The 10,948-nt window shown below is 46.0% G+C and overlaps 2 protein-coding genes across 2 annotated transcripts; one reads left to right on the forward strand and one right to left on the reverse strand.

The window, feature by feature from the left end:
- gpr75 (G protein-coupled receptor 75) lies at window positions 1-3,068 on the forward strand. Its single transcript, XM_036547033.1, has 2 exons — window positions 1-196; window positions 1,288-3,068. The coding sequence occupies exon 2, from the start codon at window positions 1,422-1,424 to the stop codon at window positions 3,066-3,068; it is 1,647 nt and encodes a 548-aa protein (XP_036402926.1). The 5' UTR covers window positions 1-196; window positions 1,288-1,421.
- Window positions 3,069-4,244: 1,176 nt separating this feature from the next.
- On the reverse strand, window positions 4,245-10,165 carry erlec1 (endoplasmic reticulum lectin 1). Its single transcript, XM_036546807.1, has 14 exons — window positions 9,865-10,165; window positions 9,524-9,625; window positions 9,143-9,223; window positions 8,810-8,887; window positions 8,348-8,411; window positions 8,010-8,068; window positions 7,668-7,891; window positions 7,371-7,509; window positions 7,021-7,182; window positions 6,739-6,798; window positions 6,161-6,285; window positions 5,747-5,824; window positions 5,446-5,521; window positions 4,245-5,308 (listed from the first exon to the last, which is right to left on the reverse strand). Exons 1-14 carry the CDS (start codon window positions 10,003-10,005, stop codon window positions 5,237-5,239), a joined length of 1,461 nt encoding a protein of 486 aa, XP_036402700.1. The 5' UTR covers window positions 10,006-10,165; the 3' UTR covers window positions 4,245-5,236.
- Between the last annotated feature and the right edge of the window lie 783 nt (window positions 10,166-10,948).

Here is a 10,948-nt window from a genome sequence, read left to right on the forward strand (position 1 = left end):
TTTCGAATGAGGTGGACGCGGCGCGCAGACGTCGGCTGTGACTTCACTCGCTACTCCGCATCGGCGACCGCGCACCGCAGCAACAGAAGAGGGAATTAAAAAAAAAAATGGAAAACCGATTAAACGCTGGAATATGAAAGAGGTCCCCATCGTTGTCATACGAACAATCTAAAGCGCTCCGGGATGCTGACTGCAAGTATATTTTGATTCTGCTGATTATAATAACGTTTATAGTTATTTTCTCTTATTATTATTACACAATAGGACTTGGAAATATGCTCGCGATTGTTATTTTTCCCACGCATTTTCATACTTCGTCGGTATTGATATTAGGTATCGTATTCTGAGATTATACTGGTAGTATTTACGTAATGATAATTGAGCATTTTCATACGGCTGCATTCACAGCATTATACTCCGTTTTCCTTAGTCTATTTGTAAGCATGTACGAAGAAGAGAAGGAGAGACCGCAAGACCTTCAGCCATAACAAAATGTACCAAATGAATAATTCTCCATCGTTTTTGTTCCGATAGATTTACCTTTTATCTCTTGCATAAAACGTTTAGTGTGTCCACTCTTGTGGCCAGCTGCATGAAAAACAAACCCCCTTTAAATCAGCGCTTCAAACAAAGTGTTTACACTGTGCATCTGGGCGACCGAACCGAGCGATTCGTTCAGTCGGCTCAGTTTAGTTCAGTCATTCGTCCAGGCTCGAGTTAGCCCAGTGGCGTTGCCCAGTGGCTTTGCGGGCCTCCGGGCCACCGTTGTATGCCAGAACGAAGAGCACGAATTGAGAATTCCCTGATGTAAATAGAATTTCCTACTGTTCTCCGGGATCACCAATTTTATGTAATAAGACAGTTAATTAGGTAAAATTTGGATGCATACAAGTGTGAGAGCAATTCTGAGTCAGCTGTGGTGGCCTGTTTACCCATAACATTTTTTTTTTTTTTTTGGGGGGGGGGGGGGGGGGGGGGGGTGACTACATTAGTTTTCGGTGAACTCTTGATTTACTTGATTTACTTGATTTAATGTTATGCAGACAGGAATCTGGAATCGAGTGAAAGAACGAAATAGGTATCCCTAGCAATGTTTACAAATGAAAACCTCATCTGGGAGCCAAAGGGCAGTGCAAACAGGTGTCTATATAGTAATACATATTATAAACCTGCAGCCTTATTAGGATTTATTAGGATTAATATCTTATCAAAATTGCTAACTACATTTTCTTGGCTATAGGGAAGTGAAATGTATCCTTTTTTTGTTTGTGTTCCCTTTTATTCTAGAAGTCTTATTTTCAACCCACCAATGGCTTGTTAGAAAAGAAATATCACATATCTGTGTGAGTGGGGCTGATCCAAAGCTAAGGGCAACATGGGACCTCCACTGACGTGGTAACCTGCGCTGGGACCCCTTGTGTATGATGAACACAACATCAACATCACCTGCGGAGCTGCTGAATGTGGTGCGGCAGGAACCCTACAATGGAACCCTGGGCTCTCAGCCGCCCACGAGCTGGGCCCTGGTCCACACGGCCACCCTGGCCTCCTGCTCGCTCCTCCTCATCCTCATCTTCTGCCTGGGCTCCTATGGCAACCTGGTTGTTTTTCTCTCCTTCTTCGACCCGGCCTTCCGCAAGTTCCGCACCAACTTTGACTTCATGGTCCTCAACCTGTCCTTCTGCGACCTGTTCATCTGCTGCGTGACCACTCCCATGTTCACCATGGTGCTCTTCCTGGATGCCGGGGGTGGGGTCGGGGGCATGGGCGTCTCCAAGGCCTTCTGCTTCACCTTCCACCTGACCAGCTCGGGCTTCATCCTCATGTCCCTGAAGACGGTGGCGGTGATCGCCCTGCACCGGCTCCGCATGGTCCTGGGCCGGCAGCCCGACCGCACGGCCTCCTTCCCCTGCACCCTGGCGCTCACCGCGCTCCTGTGGACCACCAGCTTCACCCTGGCCGCGCTGCTCACCCTGCGCACCTACCCCTGGAGGTCCAGGCCCTGCCTGCCCCACGCAGGCGCGATCGGGGGCGAGAGCAAGGCGGTCCTCTACCTGTACCTGGCCGACTTCGCCTTCTGCGTCGCCGTGGTGTCCGTGTCCTACGTGATGATTGCCCAGGCACTCCGGAAGAACGCCCAGGTGAGGAGGTGCCCCGTCATCACCGTGGACGCGACGCGCCCGCCCCCGCTCATCGCCACAGGCTTCGAAGGGGTGCAGTGTGCCATGCCTGTCCCCGCCCTCTACCGCAACCAGACCTACAACAAGCTGCAGCACGTACAGACGCACACCTACACGAAGAGGAGCAGTCAGGCCGCCGGAGCCGCGGGCGGCCAGGGCGCCCCCTGCTGTCAGCTCATCTCCTCGGTCAACCTGGCCACAGCCAAGGACTCCAAGGCGGTGGTGACGTGCGTGGTGATCGTGTTCTCGGTGCTGCTCTGCTGCCTGCCCATGGCCGTCTCCCTGGCCCAGGACGTCCTGTCCCGGGACAGCGGCTTCCTCCTCTACCAGTTCGAGCTGTGCGGCTTCACCCTCATCTTCCTCAAGTCCGGCATCAACCCCTTCGTGTACTCGCGGAACAGCGCGGGCCTGCGGCGGCGCATGCTCTGGTGCCTGCAGTGCGCGGCTCTGGGCTCCCCCTGCTGCAAGCGCAAGACCCGCCTGCGTGTCGTGGGCAAGGGCAGTCTGGAGGTCAACCGGAACAAGTCCTCGCACCATGAAACCAACTCGGCCTGCGTGCTGTCGCCCAAGCCCCAGAGGAGGCTGGTGGACCAGGCATGTGGCCCCAGCCACTCCCGCGACAGCATTCTGAGCCCGCCGCCCACAGCCAACCGCCGGCCGCGCCCCCCGAGCAGCTCCACGCCCATCAACACCCGCATCGAGCCCTACTACAGCATCTACAACAGCAGCCCCTCGGAGGGGCCCAGCTCACCCAACAGTCTGCTGCCGACCAACTCAACCTTCGGCTTCGCCAAGTCCTACGTGGCCATGCACTACCACACCCACCAGGAGGTGCTAGAGGACTTTGAGAGTGCTGCTACCCACCAGATCCCCATGCCATCTGTCTGACAGCTCCAACTCTCTTTTTTGGGGGGGGGGGGGGAGTGGAGGGAAAAAGATGGGGTTTTGGGTTGGGTTGAATTTTCTGTGGGCTGAGTCAAGCCAGTGTTTGCTTTTTGTTTTGCACAACTTCATTGACAGGAAAGATCAGAAAGAGAAAGTTTTTTAAAATGATGTGAATTTGTTCAAATGAGAGTTTTGTGCTTGTTGTGTATAAGGGAGTAAAGATCGGGGGATTCCCTGAGACCTTGATCAAATTCTCCCCAAAAAAGGAAAACAAACAAAAAGAAATGCTTAAATATCTCAAAATGTCATTCAGTTGAATTGTTACATTACAAAATTGGCAGAATTCTATTTTTACATTATTACATTTTTCATATTGTAATATTGAGATTCTCTATTGTCTTTTTCATCCTAAATATATTGTATTTGTGAAAGTCACACATTTTCTATTGACATATTAAATGTATTAAGAGCATTTTTGCTATACTTTTGGTCTTTTTCACCAAACAAAATGTTTTACCTTCAAAAACAAGTGAGACAAACAGCAAAGAACCCATAAAAAATTGTCACCGCAACACTGATTCTCCCGAGCTAGTCTGGACCAATAGCTCCATGAGTCCCAGTGAGCCATCAGTAAGGAAAAAACATTTTTTAATTGTCTCATGATATATGTTTTTATTTTCCATACAGTTCTGTGAAGAATATGGCAAACATTCCAAACTGACCAGCTGAAAATATCATTTGCATACTAAGAAGTTGGGTTGCCGCTGAATGCCACAAAAGCTGTATGCATAGATCTCACCTCAAGTCTGCCATTTTTCAGTAAGGGAGATTGTCAACATTAAAATAATAATAATAAACACTCTTCATGTTGCAATTTAGTGACGAATGTCATAAAACAAGTCTAATGATATACAAAAATATCCTCAGTTTGATTTGCAATGTCAGACATCTGACCTATCTCTGAACATACAATAGCAGGCCATTGTTCTGTTCAGTCTATGTAAGAGCAAAAGTGGAAGACCTGAGTTATTTACCATAAATACAATTCAAAACTTTCCTTTAAATTAATGTCAGTTTACGGAGGGAAGAGAGTCATCCATGCACACGTAACATTCACACACATCTAGCATTTTTTCATATTTTATGTATGGTTTGTTGCCTTAAATGAAAATAAGCAGTTTTTTAAAAAATGTGTGCAGCTAATCATGACCTTAGATTGAAATGAAAAACAGCAGAAAATCAGTGGAGACTGTTTGGTGGTGAGCAGCACCCTCTGTTGGAATTGTGTGGGACTGCATCAGTCCAACGCCTCTGATCAATTGATGGAAAACTTAGGAAAGCAACTCACTACACAACTTATACAGTTGTATATGTTCAGATAGGGAACCGCACAATGGCAGCGATCTGAAAAATACCCACAACTGCTGCTACAACATAGCAGGTCAGGCAAGCCTCTACACAAAGACCAGACTGTCTTTGAACTGAAGAACTGTGGAGGTTCCACTGTTATGGTCAGTAGTCATATCATATCCTACAGCGTAGGGACATCACATAATCAAACATTAAGTCTTTTCATTATTTATTCATGGCAACTTTAATTTCCTAATAAAACGATCATTCCACATCCGCATCTTCTAAAAGCAAGGAAAAAATGCTGGCAAGTGCAAGTGGCTGGATAAGAGTGTACCCAGCTCACAGGAGCAAAATCAAACACAGAAAATTAAAAGTACAAAAATGACCCAAGTTGTCGATGACCAGGATCAGTTTTGCTTGATGACAGTCTCCTCTGTCAGAAGGACTTCAGTTCAGAGATGTGACAGATGGAAGAAAACAAACTTTGATCTTCTTAAGTGCCGGAACTCATATTTTCTTCCAGTTCTTGCAGTTTTCTCGGGCAAATCAAAAGATCAGTTTCACTGCCCTGCTCTCTTACTGTGGGATTTAAAAGTGGGTTCCGTGCTATTTCAGTCTGACAGAAATATTTACACAGTATTTACACACACAGGAGGGGCGGAGCAGGAAAGAGATTTCCTGTCGAGGATTAGACTTGAGATATGGGTCCTGGTTCCCTCTCTTCCCCCCCTCTCCTTTCCTTTACTCTACTCCAACTCCTCTTTGTCCAGGCATCTCCTTGTCCTTGACTCCTTCCTGCTCCTCTTCCCCCTTTCCAGTTAGCTGGGGATAGACAGTAGACCATGCTCATCTGCGGTGTCCAGGATCTTGCATATAACTGGCGACTCCACCTGAAAACACACACCCAGACACATGCACACATCAATCCAAAGAGGCAGTAATTAAGGAGAGGTCTGGGAAAAGTGTGTGTCTGCGTGAGACTGTTACTGATTGAATGTCTGCATGAATATATCTGTGTCTCCCTCACCCCAAGAATGTACTGGCAGGTCTGTGGTTCCAGCATGTAAACAGTTACAGCGTGAGGGGACTCGGACTCCTTGCACCTGAGGAAATTGAGCAGAAAAAGGGGTTTGAATAAGCAGTAACCAGTGATTAAAACAAAAATAGTAATGATGACACATATCAATGAAATGACATCACAAGAAGTTATGATGATGATGTTAATAATAATAATAATAATAACAATAATAACAATAGTGACATTGATACACATATTAGCTAAGTGATTATTAGTGATTTACGCAGCCCTATTGCAGCTGGTGACTCACTTCAGCTTCACGATGACCTGTCTGGGCTTTCCTGTCAGGTCGCACACATCCCCATGACCATAAAAGTGGGACACCACCCTGAGGATAAACATAAACAGGTGTTATTAAAATGGTGTTAAAAGAGGTGTTATTAAAACGTTTAATAAGCATGTTCTGATAAATATCATTCCCAGAACATGACAACAGGGTTAGAATTCATCTTATTGTGTCTCATGAGTTAATTGTACACATACCATGGCAAAATACCACTTAATTAAACTGTAATGCCATGCAGTGTCTATTTCAGCTTGTCTTGGAAGGCACATTACACTTATGGTGCCAACTGGATCAAACTGAGAGATGGAGGGATGGACAGATGGAGGAAAAGAGAGACAGGGAGGAAGAACAAAAGAGATCGGTGCACGGGCAGCATACTTGACTTTCTGAGCTCCGTCATCCCTCAGCTGGTAGGACCGCGCCACATTCTTCTGGGCCCATTCCAGATGTTCCTCTGGATTCCAGCTGCCAACCACCACAATATTCTTTCCCTGCTCCTTGTCCTGGGACAACCAACACATGTAGACACACTCGGGTTAATTTAGCATGCGTGGCTTGTGTGCATGGTTGTGTGCATTTAACATATCATCCATTTATACTCTAGAATCCCATCCATAATGACCTACCTATCTGAAGAATACAACAGCAACGCTCTGCTTGGGGAATAGACCCCACAACCATTTTGATATGGACCCATTACCTTTAAATAATCCTCACTGCCAGTGCTAGATTAACTGATGTTGTCAAGTGCAGAGAGAATGCCAAGCTTGCTAATCAGAAACAGCTATCAAGACAAAATGAAGGCTCTTCTGCATGTATTTAATATATGTATAAAATAACAACTTATATTGTCATAGCACTGCATATATTTTACAAATCCTATTGGTAAGACAAGAATACAAAACAACTACCCTTATATTAAATAAGTGAACTGGTGTAGTGGAGCAAACCCATACCTCATGATATTGATGGACGTGTTTTCCATAACAAAACTCATACTTCCACCACCCAACTCCCTGGAACAGGACAAAATGTGATGAGTGTCCCAATCAGGATGCATAGCATTTACACTTTCAGTTGTCAAGTAAGACAATGAAACAAGAGTCATTTAATGCACATATTGATCACTCAATAAATCAAGACTGAAATGTAGTCCTAAAAAGGTCCAAAGCAAGGCACAGACAGTAAAATCAGGCATGGACGAGTGTATGATAAGTGAATCAATTAGTTGGCCTTACTCCGTGCAGACAGTATGAGCCACTGAGGAACTCCTTGATCAGCTGCTCGTCTGTCAGGCGGGAGATGTGAGTGGTTCCCACAGCGATCTGAGCCTGTCCACCCACCGCCATGGGCTTGTGGGTAGAAGAGAAGAGCTCCTCTCTTGCTGGGGATGCCTCCTCCTAAGGTCAGGGGTCAGAAGACAGAGGTTGAAGGTCAGGAGTAACCAAAAAACAAGGACTGTCACAGCAGAATTTTCATGGTCAACATTTATTTTACTGCTGCGCATGGGGCGGCTGCCTAAATTTATTCCTGTCATTCCAATCTCTCAGCCCTGTGCTTCCTCTCTTTTCTGTCTTTCTTCTCTCACCTCTTTTTCTGGAACAGCACTGAAGGGTGGTTTGAGGAGGTCCTCCTGCTCCTTGTCCAGCTGGGAGAGGCGCTGTGGTCGAAGGGGTGAGCCAGACAGGGCCTGGCAAAATATGTCATTGACTGGGGATGACTTGAACCTGCAGAGAAAAGAATACTTGAGGATTTTTCAAACTGGTACTTACAATGTCTAGCACACCTGTAAAACACTGGTACCTGTATTTGAGAGTGTTATCACACCTGTAAAGAGCAGGTACATGTACTTCAGAGGCGTATAAGACCTGTAAAGAGCTGGTACCTGTACTTGGGATGGCCACAGAGCAGTGGGGTCAGCACCACCACTTCATACTCGCAGGTGGTGACCTCAGCGATGGACAGGATCTCATGCTTGGCCTCTGGGTGGCAGATGTACAGGACAGACGTGGATCGCGGCTGATTCTGCTTTAGCACGCAGGGGGTTCCGTTCCCCATCTCCACAGGGTAGTATGGCGTCAGCTGGCCCTCCACATTTTTCGTGGGCACCTGGACATGTGGGCAGAGGGGAAGGGAGCCAGGGCGAGAGAGATGTCTTAAAGACAAATACAGGAGACTATCCCTCTTTTGCTGTGCATTACACTAATCCAGGCATCACTTCACCAACCTCCTTCTCACTCTCTGTTTTCTCTGTGTCTGCCTCTTCTGTTTTTTCCAGGTCAGCTCCTGCATGACAAAAATTGGGGCTGTTGAACAGGATCATCCTTCAGCACTGACAGATCTCACCAACTTCCATGATGTTAATGAATACTAACGACTAGAAGATGTTTATAGTTCTAGAGGACAATACACCTAACACAAACATAACATGCGCCAATATAATTCAAAAAAACAGAAAAGTTGGATCTAAAAAGATCTGAAAAAGACCCACAGGTTTTCTAGCACTGTCTGGCACCATACTGATGTCAGAGTCACAACATGCAGCATCAGGTCAGCTGTTTTCACCTGGCAGGGGCGACTCATTCTTCTTCACCATGGTTCCCAGGTAATACTCCTGCACATTGATTTTCTGCAACAACAGACAATGTACCGAGCAGATATTCAGCTCCATATACTGAACATTGAAAATTCTGTCTCATGACCCTAAACTTATTCTGATTTGCTGGTCCCTTATAGATATTCATAGAGGGACACAGTCAGAGTTCCATTAGCTAACATCCACAGGTAGCACTGAAACCTCTTCTCACCAACTAGAATCTCGTAAAAGTGGACATAAGGCCAGATGGAACACACAGCCTCCTGTTAACAAACATACCCTTTTTTCTTCTTTCAAACATCTCTGCAATGCCAACATATCCTGCAGTCTCCCACTCCATTAATTAGTTTCATTCATGATGGGATAGTCTGCATCAAACACCCCCTTCAGTGAAGTTTGTTCTCAGTGGGCCACCCCTGCCCCATCCTCACCTGACCAGTCTCCTTCTCCTCATGGTACTGCCTCACATGTTTCCCGTGGCACACCTCGTATGTCCAGTACGACTCAATCTGAAACACAAGAAAACAAATAAGAAGTCAGTGCCCTGGGAGTTGGTGTTCCTACCCTGAAACCAGAGGGCTGTGGATGTAAACCCCAGAGCCAGGTCACAGAATCTAAAAGTCATTTTTACAGCCTCTCTCGCTGCCCAACATAACAGTGATGAATCATGGGTAGAGGTCCTACCATAAAAGGAAGAGACTAAGAGAACACCTGTGATGCTATTTGAGCTCAGGGTGACTGAATGACTTGAGACAGGGCCTCACCCGATAGGAGCAGCTGCTCTGTTTGAATAAGGGCTCCAACAGGGTGGCTGGGCTCGGTCCTGTGTACTCCTTCTCTTCATCCTAAGAAATGGGGTGACGGCAGAAGCAGAGAGGTATAGATGGAACAATGCCATGGTGAGTGTGTGTGTGCTGGACTGGGGCATGCAGAAACACAACTAAGGTTTAGAACTGGAACCATTAATTGGATGGTTGCAGTTGCAGGTGCAACCACAAATGTGTCAGTTCCTTTAATATTGTCTCTGGTCTTCATAGTCTCAAACTGAAATCAGCTAGGACAAGAGGAATTAAATTCCTTGTGCAAACTGTATCTTCTTCACCCCCCATAAATGGCGGAAAAACAAATAAACAAACAAAACTCACTTCATCTCCACTTGACAGCGATGGCAACAGACACTTGTACTTCTCCTTGTCTGTAGTTGTCATAATGACAAAGTCATCTTCTTTGTATAGGGCTCCTGTGGGCTACGGAGTTTAGGGAAAGGTGTTAAGCAGTAATACAGCTGTACGCCTGAATGAACAGTCAAAGATAATCTTTCTTTCATATGAGAGATATCAAGATGAAAACACAGCTAGGGACAATATCACTGCCGATGACACAAGTACAGATAAGCTAGCTGCACATATCAGCTAAGAGGAGAAAACAGACACACAATGCATGCAACCGCAAACACGCACATGTACACATCCAAACACACACGTACCAGTGTAAACTCGGCTCCTGGCCAATTGATCTTGAAGGGGATCTCATCAGTAAAGGAAGCGGGGGCCCCCCTAGCCGCTGCTATGCTGCCACAGAGCTCGAGTACCCCACACAACAACATCAATATCCTGCCAGCGTACATCGCCCCTGTTTAGCGAGCGCGCTACCTTCTCCTGCTTAGCTGAGGGACTACTTTCCCCCCGCATAGAAAAGCGATCAGGAGGCAGCTATCTGGGTTTCGGAGACGTTACAAGACACTGACTAGCTGGCTACAGCTCATTCGACAACACAGTCAAACAGGAAAAGCTGTGGCAACTGCCACGTCTTCTTCCGGTACACAGAGCTGTCAAACGCGATACAACATCCGGGTTCATGTGCCTTACTGGTTGGACTTCGTGGTACCTTTTCGGTCATACAGTGTTGTACAGCTAACTTATAAAACACTCTGTATCCGAATTAGTTTTTGTGATCAATACATGAAGAAGCAAGTTAACCAACAAGAAAGTATATAGCCAACATTAGCTATGACCTAGTTTGCTGGGTACATGTAACGTAGGGAACGTATAAACCTAACGTTATCTATGACCTAGCTTGCAAGGTACACGTAACAGCTAGATGGCTCGGATTGTAAACAGCACGATTAGTTAGGAAGCCTCGCTAATTAAAGCCACACAGCTAATTAAGTGGCTACATAAATTAAGTGGCCTGTCCGGCTTGTTTAGGTGTCTGAGCTTAGCTAATAAAAGAGCATGTACATGTACAAATATCACAAGCAAGATTACCTACGAACTAATTAGGATAGCTTGCAGTGGCCATAATTGTACTAAAACGACTAGCTTATTAGCTGACTATCCGGATAATGGCTGACAGCTGTACTTGCTCCTTCGTGCATTACGATTACGCGTGGTGGTAAATTTTGTCACGCAGTCATATGAATTCACACACAATGGAAATCATAAGCCCTGAGCGTCAATGTGTGCTTTTAAAATGTGAGGTTTATTTTTTATGTAAGGTGCAATTTATTAAGGAGGTTCTAATTGGGTAGCACAGCCTTTTCAAAGATTGCTACTGTGTGATTTCATTTG

The sequence above is a fragment of the Megalops cyprinoides genome, chromosome 15, assembly GCF_013368585.1.
Source record: "Megalops cyprinoides isolate fMegCyp1 chromosome 15, fMegCyp1.pri, whole genome shotgun sequence".
NCBI classification, from domain to species: domain Eukaryota; kingdom Metazoa; phylum Chordata; class Actinopteri; order Elopiformes; family Megalopidae; genus Megalops; species Megalops cyprinoides.